General features: G+C 32.7%; 1 protein-coding gene across 1 annotated transcript in view; it reads right to left on the reverse strand.

Moving 5' to 3' along the window:
* LOC129224602 (pyruvate carboxylase, mitochondrial-like) overlaps positions 1 to 17,050 on the reverse strand; it is a 119,415-nt gene that overhangs the window by 46,168 nt on the left and 56,197 nt on the right. Inside the window, 4 exon segments of the mRNA XM_054859087.1 lie at positions 104 to 353; positions 2,036 to 2,169; positions 3,271 to 3,377; positions 4,677 to 4,833. Of these exon segments, the coding sequence (XP_054715062.1) occupies positions 104 to 353; positions 2,036 to 2,169; positions 3,271 to 3,377; positions 4,677 to 4,833 (648 nt within the window).

Consider the following 17,050-nt stretch of genomic DNA (forward strand, 5'->3'; position numbering starts at 1 on the left):
AGACCCTATAAACTTTAGAAACAGCTTTGTCTTACATATTACATATGCAATATGAATTATATTAACAGCTATTGTCCTACAAATGTGAAAAAACAATTCTAACCAGTATCATAATCAGTGCCTTGAAGGCATGCTACAACTGCTCCCATACTGGGTTGAGACGTCATGCCAGACATAGAATCTACCGCAACATCCACAATGTCAGCCGACGCTTCAGCACATGCTAAAAGACAGGCAACACCAGCTCCAGCTGTATCATGAGTATGAATGTGAATAGGTATGTCTGGATGGCGATCACGAAGTGCTGTTAGTAAAAGTTTAGCAGCTCGAGGCTTCAATAGGCCGGCCATATCCTACATTAAAGTACGATGAAGTAAAGTTAGAATTATTGGTACTACATAAGGTTAAAAATATATATATGTTTTATATGAATTGAAAAATGAAACAAAAGATAACTTTTCATAATTTTTAAAATCCTCAGAAGTTTAAAGATATTTCTAATAATGTAAATACAGTGAAGCACCGTTTATACGTTTATGAAGGGACCGTATGAAAAAGCATATAAATGAAAAAATGTATAATAGGTCTATGCTAATGTGTATCAGACTCTGCAGGGACCAATTCAAAAATTGTGTAATTGATAAAAAAGTATAAAAGAGAAACGTATAAACGGTGCTTCACAGTATATTATATAAAAATTTTCCACAATAGTACAAGCAAAACATATTAATTTCTAATTTACACACATGAAAATTGAATGTATAGGATGCATACTCTTTTCTCAAAGGCAAATAACTTTAGAAAAAAAATTCATGTTACAGGATCAAACAAAGAAACTTCCAAGGGCTTATTTTTACTATAAGTTCTTTAAAAAAATCATTAATAATAGAACCATCAAGTAGTACTAAAAGAGATTTCAAGTGCTTATACCATCAACAATTACATATTCAATTTCTTACATTCAATATACTAAAAAAAGACAAAAATAGTCACTGAATTCTGCAACGGATAAAATCAAATTGCAACATCCATCCTTAAAATAAACTTACTCATGCATTGAATGAGTAATACAATCTTTTTCTCACTCCTACAATTTTTCTTATCATTTCTAATTTTACTAGCATATTATTTATTAGATGGCTATAGTTGTAAACAAAATGTTAGTTTTTGAAATCTATCATACATATTAGTTCTGTAGCCTGTGTTTTTGTCCCCCCCCCCCCGCAGTATCTTCCTTATTTCTTGATCAAATTCAATGATTTACCCCTCATTTTAAAGCTTATTGTGTCAGCTAATTACACAAAATAGACCCACAGTATAAAAAAAAAATTTTCTATCAAAAATCCTGTTTAAAAGCACCGGACTGGGTTTCTCGGTAAAATTACCTTGCGCTGTGACCGACAGAGCCGAATAGCTCAATGGGTAGAGCGTTCGGCTGTTAACAGCTGGACTGGAGTTCTGGTTCTGCCTGGACGTTCTGATGGCACCGTAAAATTAGACCATTATCATGCATTTAACATACAATAAATACCACACGAAGGTAAGAGAATAAATGAGACAGGAATGCTCTCTGCTGTTTTGAAAGCTTGATGCAGAACTCTGTGCAGTAGTACTTATCTAATGCATAATGAAATTGAGAAAAGGTGCTTTAGCAGAAGACTTCTTTCTTTTTTTTGCTTATGTTACTCTTTTGTAAAAATGTGCGAATTACAAGTTTTGAAAAAAAAAAAAAAAATGATGCATTAACAACCCATCATGGTTATTCAATAAGAGAAAATATTATCTCAGAAGAGAATTGCATTACAGATAAAACCAAAAAATGATATTAGAATATACCAGAAATGAGTCCAGATAAAACAGGAATTAAGATTTTTGAAGGGATATATGCTGAAAAATAAATACCACCGAAGAGTCTTATGCAATGAATACATTTTATGAAAAGTCAATTCTTAGCCAAAAAAAAAAAAAAGACTAAAATCTATGGAGTTTTATGTCTATAAGAGATTTTCTACAATTCCTAAATAGAAATTCTTACTTTAATGGCAAGTATGTGAGTTCCAGCTTTTACGAGTTCATCAGCAAGTTTCACATAATATTCAAGATCATATTTAGTGCGATTAGGGTTTGAAACATCACCAGTATATGAAATAGATGCTTCTACAACACCACCTATGATTTAAAAAAAATATTTCAGTAGTAGATTAAATAAAATTTACCAACTTCAACTATAAAAATAGTTCGCTCTCAAAATTTGAAAACATTTCCTTAATTCTTTAGGGATACTTCATTTCATTACACAATTAAGTAATTATTCCTATTCAACTGAATTATTCCTAAAATTTCAACTGAAATTAAGCTCTGCAAAAGTAAAACAAATTCATCATACAATATATTTATAACAAGAGGCAAAAATGTTTTTTTTTTTTAAATACATATACGCCCAAATATATCATATGTGGTGCCTCACCTCCTCACTGAGTGGACTCCTCGTCGAACGGTTTAGAGTTGCCTCATGCAGATTGAAACGGATGACTCGCTCAAAGGAACTGGTTTGGGTCAAAGTTCTAAGTTCCTATGTTTTCTTAACCAGGCGAGTTTCTTCTGATTTTATTAGTAGCATACTTCTCACCAACCTTTGTCTTAAACAATATTCAATTTTTATGCGATCCACATTTTTTACTATTATTGCATATATTTCTTTCTTTTTTTTAGAGTTAGCATGTCTTTTTCAAACATGAGTTTATTTTTTTAATGACACTGAACGTTGGGAACAAGTGTTTCATTTGCTCCTTGCAAACCATTCTGTCTAAAATTGTAGGTCAAGCGTTGATTCATTGAAAGATCTTATTTTTAATACAAAATGAGGATCATCAAACAAAACTCAGGCAAGAAATTGTGATTTAAAAACTTGTTCTATGATAGAAATTGCAAACAGACTTTTCTTGGAGCTCTTGTCTTTACCCATTATTTCAGTAAATATCTTTTTTTTTTTTGGATAGGGAATAATAATTCTTTCATCCCTAACTTTCTAAGTGATTTTGAGCTATGCAATTGTTTTAATAATTGACATTTTAAGTACATTAACACCAGTCAAACATGAAAACAGTAATAGACGAAAAGATTTAGCCAAAAAAAAAAAAAAACTTTTGCACTACTTGAGACACTAATGATGCAAAAATCAATAAATAAATAAAATAAAAAATAAATAAAATCAAAATAAATAAATAAAATAAATAAATAAAATAAACTTTGACACTAAAAAATATTTACCTGCTTGTCCAGCTGCCTCCATTCCCAATAGTAAATTTGGTAAATAATTAAGAGAATCAAATACTCTGAATATATCCATGCCATATTTTTTAGCCATCTCACAGAATCTAAGAAGTGGAATCTTTGTTACATGCAGGTAAAAAAATACAGAAACAATGCAAAAGAATTTGCTAAAACTTATGGAAGTTTAAGCATATACAAGATCAATAACCTATAATGTAAAAGTCATAAAAACTTAAAAAGTGAACAGAATATCAATTTTATTAGAGTTTAAAATAGTGGAAAAGGGGGTATTCTAATGCATTTTAATTTACAGAAAATTCAATAGTTTTGTTTATGCTGTAAAAAACTTTAGCCGCTTTTTTTTTTCAATTGCATGCAGAGATTGAAAACTGGTAACTAAAAAAATACAGCACAATTCTAAATGACTTCCACCCCCTGAATTTGATCAGCAATAGGGACATAAAGAGTGAGGGTGGGGGGTATTAATTTCTATAAAATTGCATTTAATTTCTGTGCAATTGAGACACAAAACATCTCAAAATAACTCAAAAAAAACATATTTTAGTTTGATAGTCAATCACAAAATAATTGCTATTATTGGAAGTACCATTAATCAAAACCATCATCAGTAATTTTCCTCAAAACATGGTTTTTAACAGGAACTGATAATCATTATCTTCTCTCGGGAGCTTGAAATGTAGCAAAAATTAACTGAACAACACAGTCTCCTAACCAATGTGTACTTGTAACAGTAAAAGGGAAGGACAAAATATTTGATTAAGACCCAAACCATAATTAACAGACCTATTTTTATGGTAAAAAATGGTTTTTGGGATTGCATGGTTGGTGAGGATAAATTGCAAATATAATTTTAAAAAATATAATAAAAAATTAATTTCAGAATTCATTTTTAATTTTAAAGACTTCATTTTGATTCAAGCCCCCAAAGTATAATTAAAAATTAATTTCAGAATTCATTTTTAATTTTAAAGACTTCATTTTGATTCAAGCCCCCAAAGTATAATTAAAAATTAATTTCAGAATTCATTTTTAATTTTAAAGACTTCATTTAGATTCAAGCCCCCAAGAAAACATCTTTTGCTATCAGAATGGGAAGGAAATTATTAAATTCAAATATTTTTAATGCTTGAAAAACTTAACTATAAACTAAAATATAAGTTTTTCTTTTCTTTTTCTGCAAAAATATCAAAAACTAAGCGCTAAAATATGAGAAGCAAAAGCACACAACATAATTTAAAGTACAAATCAAAAAGAGAGAGAGAGAAAGAAAGCAAAGAGACAAAATTTTCAAAACATATCAGTCTTTCTCATTTGTACTTTTAATTATGATGTAACATTTGGCTCTTCATGCAAGTTTTAGCTGGATTGTAATAAAAGCTTACTTGAAAACAACATTATCAGGATATGATGTATAACCAACAGCATTAGCTCCTCGCAGCAACATTTGAAATGGAACATTAGGAATAAGATTCCGCATAGCTTGCAATCTCTCCCATGGACATTCATGCAAAAATCTCATTGAAACATCAAATGTAGCACCTAAATATTTCAATCAAGTTTTGTTTTTTTTTTTTTTTTTTTTTTTTTTTTTTTTGATACAGGACATGATTTTAATGACTTAATAATTTACATGTACCAAATATTTCAGACAAGAAAACATCCATAAGTTAGTTAATAATTTCTTTGTACTAAATACAGTGGCATTCTTAGGCTCACCTCCTCAATGGTAAAAAAGAACGTTTAATAGTGTTTATAAACAAGTAGTTTATGGGCAATTCCACAGGTAACTGACTGACATTCACAGAGCAAAACAATAAGTATTTTGAAACATAAACCACAAAATATTAACTTTTAAAAAGATAATTTTCCCCTCACTTATTGTACTTTTTAAGCTGAATTTTATGGTACTATTGAATTTCCAAAACACATATTGGGTGTTTTGTAGTAAGTTACAGTCCAGCTCATGTGATTCCTATTCCGGGCTGATGAGTGCTAAAAAGCACGAAACTGCAGTCCTCCGATGGAATAACTGAGCTGGCGGTGTATTTTAAGTACACATATTGGGTGGTTTTAGAAAAAATGTTAAAAGCTTGGTAACTGACTGACATGAATGGAACCTATGTGAAAAGTAATACTGATTCAATCAGAGATTTTTCTGAAAGTAATAGGAATTTTTATTACATTTAAATCAGGATCAAAGAACAATGAATAAACTTTTGGCCTATGGCATTTGAGTTGGAAAATACTGCTACAATAAAGAATTACAGTAATTATAATTGCTTGGTAAATGACTCACATTTCTGAAATTTTCTAAATATATTAATGCAAATGTTTAAAATTAAGCAGCAAAACAAATAAATAAGTTTACATAAAAGGCAAGCAATGAAAATACATTTGTTAGATTTGATACAGTGGACTCCGGTTAATTGAATCAGTGAAAATTGAATCAACCACTTTAATGAATCAAATTGTCAAAAACTGAACAAAATCCAGCTTTACCGAACTAGCTGCTTTATTGAATCAGCCTCTTCATGGAATAAAAACTGTTTAGAACGAACGGGATTCATATACTCAGCGAGCAGTGTATTGCTAAAATAAAGATTTGCAGTATTTACGACAAGTTGATAATTCACTGACTGATTCGCAATTGACTGATATCACAAACATGAAACACAAAGTATTTAAAAAAAAAAACATTTTCTCCTAGTTTATTGATTTCTTCAAGCTGAATTTAATAGTACAATTAAATTTTTAAAATGCATTTTAGATGATTAAAAAAAATATTAAAAGCATGGTAACTGACTGACATGAATGCAACCTGCGGGAAAAGTAATATAGATTCGATAAAATATTCTCATCTGAAAGAAAAAGGAATTAATAAATTTCAGTTGGGATCAAAGAAAAATGAATAACCTTCCGGCATACAGCATTTGATTTCAAAAAATATTACTAAAATAACAAAATTAGAGCAATTAGAATAGCTTTGTGAGCTAACTGACTGACATTTGTAAATTTCCTATATATTTTAACATAAAATCATAAAAAAATCAGAATTACGCAGCAAAACATGCAAATAAGTGTACACAAAAGCAGAGCTTTCTTTGCCTTTAGGGCTGGACCAGGGGACCCTCAGCTTATGAAGACCCAAAATAATAGACCATATAGAAAATTACTACAAAATATAGTTTTAATATGCTAATTATGACGTTTAAAAGCAAGGGCGATACAAAACGTTATATAAAGATTGATTTTTAACATCAAAATAACAATTTTGTGCTACCTTGTATTTTGTTAAAGTAGTTTACCCCTCAGCCCAGTGGCAAAAAGTTTTGTGGCTGTCTGCGACAAGCTTTTAGAACTTCATAATCTGTCTGCAAAATTTTGAGCGTGGTTTCAATAAAAAAAATAAACTAGTCTTTTTTGAAATAAGGCAGGAGATGCCCCCCCCCCCCAAAGACAATGGCGCACCTCCCTAAATTCTATGAAGCCACCCCCCCAAACTAAGCCCAAAATCTTTCTCAAATCACCTCCTCCTAAAAGTTTCAATGGTGCAATCTGATGACCTCCGCAACCCTGTCCTTGGTGGGCACCTGACATTCACAAACAATTTTTTGCTATTAAACAGGGGTCTGTCCAGGATTTTTTCACATGGTCCATTTCTTTTTGTGAAAAATCAATTCATTTTGTGAAAAAGCAAATAATTTTGCGTGGCGGGGAGTAAAATGAAATTTCAAAATGGGTGTTTGTGTGAAGTTTTATCTTTTTTTCTGTTAATAATATTAATTTACCTTGGAAAAAAAATCAAGCAGTGGTTGAGCATTTAATTCTTTGAAACTGTTAAAAGTCTCAGAATTTCGTTAAAAAAATCTAAATTTCGTGATTTTAATAAAAATAAAAGAAGAATTTATTTGTTTACCTGTTAACGAAACGCACTAAACATCAATAATTTGAAAAATCCGATTCTCAAAGCGGATGCAAAGAGATTGCAATTCTCAAAGTGAAGTCTCCAAGAGTATAAAAGTGGATCATAAAAGAATTAATTTTTTAAAAATTATTTTAGAATTGCATTTTAGTAGCCATAGAGAAGTCAAGACAAACATTACAAGGCCGATCCAGAGGGGCCTGACGGGCCCCCCCCCGAAACCCGAAATGTTTTGTACCATAAAACAGAAGAAGGTTTTTTTTTCTTTTTTTTTTTTTTTTTAAATTCCTTTTGTCAGAAAAGGTAAATTACAATTTTTTTTTATTCTTAATTTTGCTACTATTCAAAATTTATAATATTTTGAAGAAATACAGAAAAAGCAGTTCTAGTTCTCATTAGCTGCAAGGCACACTTGAAATTTAGACCTTTAATTAGGACTTCTTGCTCTCTTTCCCAATTCAATTCAGGGCAGTCCAGGGTCAAGGCAGGCCCTTTGTCAGTTCGGTAGTGACCTGTGCACTTCCTCCTCCAGAGGCGTGCACAGAAATTTTGGGGTTGTCACAAATGCTTTTTTTGGGCCCCCTCCATATTGTTTACCAATATTTCAACCCTAGGTTTAAAAATATTGGGCCCCATTTAAGCTCAGGCCCGGGACAACAGGTGTCCCTTCTCCCCTCTGTGCCCTCCTCCCCCTAAAACTCTTATAAAACTTACACTGTACTGATTTCGAGCCGGGGACTCCCCAAAGGCTGGGCCCCTAGTTTCCGATTAGGCGAGTATCTTGTTACCAAGATGTGCCAAATTCAGCTCCTTGATACATCCTGAGTAAAAAATGCAAAAATCACGATTCTCGCGTTTTTGTAGCATAATTTTCAAGATCATTTTTGTGACTGATATGTTTCTTGTCTTGCATTTATTTAATGCCGAATTCAGTATCATGGAAGTTCTTTTGTTATTGCTTGTTTTTTTTTTCTTACTTCTACTACATACTGTTAATACCTTAAGTATGAGAAAAAAATAACACTTACTCTACTCTCTTTCATTTTCTGCACTACTTGTGATTGAAAAAAAGTAGTTTCTAAAAATATTTCGTTGCATTTATTTTTAACTTAAAACGGGTGTGTCTTACAAAGTTATAATCATTTTGTAAGACTGTGCAATCAACTTCTGAAAAATGTAAATAAAGAGCTTCAAATAATTTCAACTCTTCGAGAGTCTTTGAAACTAATTTAAATTTTTGAAATTCCTTGAAAAGTTCTTCGATTTTGTATCTTATCAAGAAAATAAAGTATGAATTGTCCAAATGGCCAGAATATTACTCTTCTGTTCTTATTTTCTGAATGTTTACACCATTTCTTTTAAACTGTTTTGTACAATTTTCATACTGTAGGGCATTTAATGAAAAAAAAATGGGGGTAGGGAGAGTGATCAAAAACAAACTTCACTAAAAGCCGATATTAGCAGATGGTGGGGTGCTTCTCTTTTCTCTTCTCTCGTTTTTCCTCTCTGTCCATTAAGTTCCATGATTTGTCGAGCAAGCAATTTTTATTTTGTTTGATCTTGATTTGCAAAAGAATGTATAACTTTTAAAAGACTTTGTTTGCCTATTTTTTTTTTCATATTTTTTTAGTCTCAATTACCTAATATAAGGCCTCAAAATACAGATTTTTTTTCAAAACTTTCTCGGGGGAAAAACCCCCGGACCCCCTAAAATTATGGATGTTCTGCATCCGACTTAAAGGGACACTCTCCTGTTATCCTTACCACTACAAGGTGAATAAGAAAAATAAAAAGAAATTAAAATAACAACAGTCCAAACAGTGGAATCATTAAAAATCAAGACAAAAAGTCTTCTATGTTAACATTTTTATGCGTTTGGTGTGTCTATATATACTATATGTGTGTGTGTGTGTGTTAGGGCGATGTGCTAATCCGGGCCCCTCCCGAAAAAAATTTCTGGATATGGCCTTGAAACATTAATATCTGTCGACACAGTTGCGGCAAAACTAAAATTAAACCATCTATTCAGCATTTAAATTTTTGACTCATAAACAAAAACAGAATTTCCTTTTAAAAACTTGAAATGTTGGTTTTAATAGACTTTACATTTATTTGCCTCTACATAAAGCGAAGTTAGCTTGAAAAAAAAAAGAGTAAAAGTTTGATTCTCATATCGGATGCAATCAGATTGCATTTTTCAAAATGAAAGCGTTAAAAGTATAAAAACGGTAAATAAAAAGTTTATTAAAGTAAAATAATTTTAGAATTACCATTTAATAGGTCTGCATGATGAATATTATTACTATCACAGACATATTCACCGAAAATTCGGAGTCGTGAAAAGAAAAAAAAGGGATGAGTAAAGGTTTAACACCAGACACTAAATGGCGATAATTTTAAAGCTGGTAACCCTATTTGAAGCGATCACATTTCAATTTGCTGATAAATGCTTTTTTTTTCAAAGTCATTAGTGGGAAGAAAGTCTTTACACATTTTCATTTAGTGCATTTTCAGAGAACTTTATAACAACACTACTGATAACGATTTAATGAAACAAACAAGCAAAATTATTCACTATGTTATTAGTTATTTATCGCTTGCATCACAGAAATGTGCTGACTTTTTTTTTTGTACAGAGAAATATGCGTTATTCTGATTTCAGATTTGCACAATTTCAAAAAGAGTTTTGTTTTGGTTTATGCCGCAGGCGGGAGAATGGAGAATGATCATGTGTGCGATCATCCGCATCAGCAGTTCATGCAAATAAATGTCTAACAGTACAGTTGCAAACAGCTTTTTTTTTCTTTTTTTTCTCTGCACAGACAACTTTTTTTTTTTTTTTTGTGGACAACTTTTATTTATTTTTTTTAGTGCGAACAGAACTGTCCACTGGGCCCCTCAGTGTACCATAGCTGTAGTATATGAAATGACAAAAACTTTACGCAATTGCAACTCTGCAACACTTGCTTCAATAGTATTTTTTTGTAGCATCTATAAATGTGTTTGACCGAATGTCTAACAGCCTTAAAATTTGTAAATAAAACTCTACGCAAAATGAAAGCCATTAAAATAACATTTTATTTTTCTAATGATAACTTCTTTTCTCCGTATATTTTTTTAATTGCTAGAGGATTTGAAAATCTTTTCTTTTTCTTTAATATTTAAAAATAGATCACATCCTTGTAAAATTATTGAACTGTAAAAAGTAAGCTATTTCTATTTCCTCTACATCATCTTGGCCACTACTCATATGATTGAACAAGTCCTTTTATCAAGAATTTCACTTTAGCCTTTCCCCTATTACCACCTGTCACTCTTGGTACAAAATATTGATGATTACAAAAAACTCCATAGAAATGTTCTTTACTAGCAGTCACTTCCTATATTTCTGAATTTTATTCCACCTTGCAAAAGTTGTGATATTGTAAATTTGTCATTTGGCTGTACTGACTGTAAAATGGTTTCCTCTTTTGTTTTGAATTGATGTATTTTTTGAATATTAGGCAATTATTTTTGAAAATTATTCTCAAGCATTACTAAAGTACGTAAGAATGAATAATATCAATAAAATATAATATTCTTAAAAATTAAGAGAATTGGGTTGTTTGATATCACTTAAAGGGCTGAAAATAAAATAGTTCTGTTTCCAGGAATATTACATTAAACTAGTTGACCCGTGCAGAACTCCGCACCGTGCTTTGAACATTTTCATATGGAATTTAGCTCTTTAAAAATTTCAAACAAAGAACATTATGAAAAAGAATCGAAAAAAGGTTAACGAATTAAAGTAAATGGAAAAAAGTAAACTCAAAAAAGAAGGCATGTAATTTGAAGACATCAGCAACAAAACTTTGTTAAATCCAACGTTGTGATAATGTGGTTATTGCTCACCTTTTGGTTGTAAGTATTTTCAATGCAAAAATATCCTTAAAATTGTGAATGAGTGACTCGTGAAAATGCAGTAATTGTGCATGTGAAAAAACGGGTGTTGGCAAATACAATCCTGCTTATGTGAGCATCTGACGGAAAAAAAAAGAAACATTAATAAGATATTTATTAGCATAGATTTGAACTGGCGCCATTCTGATTAACAGAATGACACTCCAACAAACCAAGAAGTTGTGCCTTAGTTTTGGAATGCTATTCATTGAAGCAATGTGTAATAAAAAACAGCAAAAAAGCTTTTTGCCAAAAAAAAAAAAAGACCATGTGTCTAAGTTTTGTTATTAGCCAGCACGATATCTTTAAAATTATTCGTAAAACATGGAATTTGATTAAGGAATGAGGAAGATCTCGCGTAGCAATTCAAACAAACATTCTAGAGAAATAATAAATCAGATTGAAAATAAGTGTTTTTATTTTTGAAAATTGGTACAATTTCGCAAAGTAGGCTGCTTTAACCGTTAGGGCGTGAATGCCAGCACATGTCTTTCTTTTAATCGAAGATTTAAAATTCAAAACCAAAACCAGTTGAACCGATTCCATTTTTTAAATGTAATTTTTCAAAAGTAGACAAAATGCATCCCCCCCCGGAAGCAGACGAGTAGAAAATGATTTCTTATTAATGAAGTTGGTAATAATTTTAATGTTTTACATTGTATTGGAATAAATAGTTAAAGGTTTACTGGGTTAAACTCGTAATTTCAATTTGGCATAGTATTTTTTCCTTTATACAAAAGGTCGAACACTGCTATGAGAAAAATATACATTTCAGCATACAATGAAAAAGTTTTTTTGCACAAAAAAGATTCCCTTGAGAACTGAATTTTTAAATCTAATACTTTTTTTATGCTTACATTATGCTTAGTGGTCTGAACAGTGTCAAAGCTTTAAAAAAAGTAAGAACACCCTTCGATTAATAGTTAACTTATCTGAATAATAACTGTATCCAGCATAAAGGAGTCGAAATGCCAAGTAGCATTTATGTCGTATTTATTTTATTGTCTTACATGTGCTATCTGTTGTATGTTATGAGTACATGTAATGCGTAATATTAATCTAAATTAGCTATAATGTTGGACAGCCCGGGCAGGACCGAAGTTCAGCTAGTTTATAGCTGAACGCTCTACCAAAAAACTTATCAATTTAACTTAACAACTACGTCCAGTGCTTTTAAGCTTTATTAAAACAGAAAAAAAAAGAAAACAGGTTAATTGTAATTTTTTTCCGCCGAAAGTGACGCAAAAATTAGAAAATTGTATTAAAATGTTGCTTTAAAAAATCTGCATAAGAACTACAGGCTGCATCAAGGTTTTACAACAGCAACTGGCGTTTCCGAAAAATTGATTTCTAGATAGCAAGTCTAATTTTCATCATTAGGCCGATAAGCTTTAAAATGAGGGACGAATTTCTTCAAGAAGTAAGAAAGATTTCGCATACCAATAGAAAAATAATCCACAGAAATAATATATAAAATAAGATATTGAAGAGAAGTGTTTTTATTTTTTAAAATATATACAATTTGTTATCGCTGGCTGCTTGAACCCTTATGGCTTAGATTGCAGCACGTGGTCATCATTTAACAGAATGGTTAAAATACAAAATCATTTGAACTAAGTTTGTTTTTTAAGCATAGCTTTTTGAATGTAGTAAAAATGTGACTATTTGTTTTTTGCCGAAAGAAGAAAAAAATATTTTACCCCAAGGGCGCCCATATGCAAAATTTTAAGGGGGGGGGGCTCAGATATTTTCCCCATGGTTTAGCAGGATATTTCCCCCATAGAAACCTATTGCAGTACACATTAGAGTTATTAAAATTTGACATTTTTAATAGCTTATTCATTAATTGCTGGAGAAGCTTTTACATTTTTGCAAAGAAAAAAGTACTAAAAGCAAAGAAGTTCTAACTTCAAAGGGGTGGCTGGAGCCCCCTCTTGCCTTCCTATATGGGCGCCCTTGTTTTACCCATTAAGTTGTTAGTAATTTTAATGTTTTACTTCGTATTCTAATAAATATTCATAGTTTAACTTAATGAAAAGCGTAATTTCAATTTGTGGTAGAAATTTTTTTAATTGTACAAAGGGTCAAAAACTATCATTAGAAGAATCTACATTTCAGTATATGATTTATTTTTTTTTTTTTTGAACAAAAAACAATTCCATTGTAGTCTGAAATCTTAAACCTGATACTTATATTTTTGTTTACATTATGCTTTAGCTTTCTGACCAGTGCCAAAAGCTTTAAAAACAAAAAAAAAAAAATCTACAATTAAGAATCGATATTGCTACATGTGTATAAAGTTTTCGTAACAGCAAGGAGCGTATCTATCTAATTTATTTTATGGCCTCACTTCTGTTATTTATTGTTTTTATGTATTCATGTAATGAATGATATTTGTCTAATTTTATGATGCAGATCGTCTAGGCTGTGGCCAAACAGTCGTTCTTCTTCTTACCATTCAAACGCTCTGCCGATCGAGCTATTCAACTCTGTCGGTCACAGCGCTAGTTAAACTTAATAATTTAACCGAAAACCTTAGTTTGGTGCTTTAAAAGTTTTTTTTTTTTTTTTTGATAGAAAAGCAATTTTTAGACCATGGGTCTATTTTTTGTCATAAACCTGCACCATAAGCTTTAAAATGAGATATCAAAGAAATCAATCAAGAATTGAGGAAGGTCTCGCGTAGGAACAAAAAACAGGCTACAGAAATAATATTTTTTTTTAAAATTACGCCCACCATCGTTCTTTCAAACATAAGGCGTCTTGCTGTCCAGTATAACAATGAAGTGGCCTCAAAGGGTGTTAGGGCCTGGAAGTCATCACAATTATGAATATCATGAAAAGAGGAGCAACTATAAAGATGCTCCCTTGTCATTGGAGAAGTCCCCTCACAGAGCACACAGAGAGGTGAATCTGCCAGATTGATTTTATGTAAATGGGCCTGTAGATAGTCATGTCCAGTAATGGTTCGGAAAGAGGCAACTCTCAGGGCTCTGGGAAGGAGAGAAAGGCATGTACCCTGTTCATCATCCAGAAGGCAAGGCCAGGGCTTTCCGTCAGCTTTGTTCCTCAGGGCAGAGACTGTAGCATGTTGGATTTTGCTTGCGAGAAGTTGCTTAGCGTTTCTAAGTGGAACCGGGCGAGAAGGTGGATGCAAGGACGCAGCCTCTTTAGCCAAGATGTCCGCTTGTTCATTTCCATAGATGCCACAATGGCCTGGGATCCACTGAAAGACAACCTCTCTTCCGGAACGCAAAAGAGAGTCAATGGATTTTTTAGACTCAAGCTCAAGTTCTGAAGGATATAGATTGTAATCAGTAATGGTCTGGATCGCAGCCTGAGAATCAACAAAGAGAACAATGTTTTGTTCAGCTGGTTCTCCAATAGATCTGATGGCCATAAAAATTGCGTTCATTTCTCCATCGAAGTTATCCGTCCAAGTGTCGAGAGGCTCTTGAAGACTAAAATGTTTGGAGTAGGCACCGGCACCTGCTCTACCAGCTGAAGGAGTGGCCGATCCGTCAGTATAAACCCTAAACCAATCCTGATCAGGGTACCTCTCGTGTATTGTGGCCAAAGCAATGGAGTACATCTCAGTCTGATGAGAATCTGATTTCTTGACAGGCTGTACCAGATCAAACCTAGCTGCAGCATATCTCAGAAGGCCAGTATAAGGAGATGGTCTATAGATGCCAAGTCTGGAGTTGGAGACCTCAAAGGCCTCTGCAAGTCTTTGGCACTCAAAAAGAAAAGAATGTTGAGATTTTAGTCTAGTATGCGGAAGAATGTAATCAGGCCAGAAATACTCTTTTCTCAATAATCTTTCAGCGAGAATAAGGGAAGCCTTAATTCGTCTGTCATCATCATCATCATAGTTGGCTCGACAGCCCAGGGTGGGCCAAGGCCTTCCTTTGGAGAATCTTCCAAGACGTCCTACTTTTTGCCTGGGTTTTCCAATTTTTAACTTTGAGAATATCGAAGTCAGATTCAACAGAATCCAACCATCTCATTTTTGGTCGTCCCCTTCCTCGAATTGTCACAGGTTTTGCAGCAAAAACTTTTTTTACTGGGTTTTCTTCGTTCATTCGAGAGACATGGGCCGCCCAGTTCATTCTCCTAATTTTTATGCTTTTTATTATGTCAGGTTCTCTAAACAATCTGTAAATTTCAAAATTGAATCGTCGTCTCCAGACACCGTTCTCATTGATGCCTCCAAAAATGCTTCTTAAAACCTTTCTCTCAAAAATTGATATCTTGTGCTCTCCGGTTTTAGTCAAAGGCCATGTTTCAGAAGCATAACTTAGAACTGGCCTAATAAGAGTCTTATAAACCAAGATCTTTGTTTTTCTTGAAATCAAAGACGATCTGAAGATGGGGCGTAGTCCAAAAAAGGCCTTGTTTGCCAACGTTATTCGGTTCTGTATTTCTGAGATTGTGTCATTTTTGTTGTTAACACAGGACCCAAGGTACGTAAAACTGCTAACGATTTCAAATGAATGAGTACCAATTTCTAAACATGTGTTCCTGTCATTTGGCGGAATTTTTTGTACAGGCATATACTTGGTCTTGGAGTCGTTTATTTTTAGTCCATTCGACCAGCAGCTATCTCCAAAGATGAAAAAGCCTCTTTCAAGGCTGGTACAGTCCTAGCAACTATATCAATATCATCAGCATAGGCTAAGATCTGAACTGATTTGTAAAAGATGGTGCCCCTAGTGTTGATATTTGAGTCACGAATAGCTTTTTCCAAAGCAATATTAAAAAGAAGGCAAGACAATGAGTCGCCTTGTCGAACACCATTATTAACATTTAAATCCTCAGAGAGGACACCCTTGAATTTTACCTTGCATTTAGTGTTGTTCATAGTGCACATTACAAGTCTAATTAATTTGCTTGGGATCTTGAATTCATACATTGCATCCATTAAATGTTTTCTATCCACACTGTCAAATGCAGACTTAAAGTCAATAAACAAGTGATGAGTGTCAATATTAAACTCAATTGATTTTTCAATAATTTGACGTAGACAGAAAATTTGGTCTACTGTAGATTTTCCACTTCTAAACCCACATTGATAACTACCAATTTCTGAATCCACAAATGGTTTTAGTCTCACAAACAGAATATTGGATAGGATTTTATAGCATGTGGTTAGCAGGCTGATGCCTCTATAGTTGGAGCAGACCATTGGGTCTCCTTTCTTGTGAATAGGGCACAAAATACTAATGTTCCAGTCTGATGGTATATATTCAGAGCTCCAAATATCAATTATTAGTTTATGCAGGTGCTCATATAGCTGAGGACATCCATTTTTTAGCAACTCTGCAGAAATAAGATCATGTCCTGGTGATTTATTATTTTTTAGTTTATTTAAAGCAAATTGAATTTCATCTCTATCTGGGAGGGGGATGACTTCGTTATCATTTAAATCTAGAGAGTCGCGCCGATGGTCTTCCACTGGTTCCTCCGAGTTTAAAAGGTCACCAAAATGTTCCATCCATCTACAAAGTATATCCTGTTTGTTAGCCAGGATTTCACCCTGCTTGTCTCGACACAGAGCAGAACTTGGTTTAAAGTCAGAACGACTACGATTAACCTTTCTATAGAATGCTCTGCATTCATTGATGGTTTTGAGATTATCAATGTCTTTGAGGTTCTCCTCTTCAAAAGTTCTTTTCTTCAACTTGTGAAGCCTTTTTTCCTCTTTCCTAGCTCTTTTATATTCATCTGAGTTATGTCTGGTATTTCTCTGCAACATTATTTTATATGCTTGATTCTTCTTATTTGTGAGTTCAGCACATTCATCGTCATACCAGTCTTTATCCTTCTTGCGTTCAATGATTCCATCTACAGCTTTAGCTGTATGACAAACACTTTCTTTTATTTTTCTCCAGT

The sequence above is a fragment of the Uloborus diversus genome, chromosome 6 (assembly GCF_026930045.1).
Source record: "Uloborus diversus isolate 005 chromosome 6, Udiv.v.3.1, whole genome shotgun sequence".
In the NCBI taxonomy this organism is placed as follows: domain Eukaryota; kingdom Metazoa; phylum Arthropoda; class Arachnida; order Araneae; family Uloboridae; genus Uloborus; species Uloborus diversus.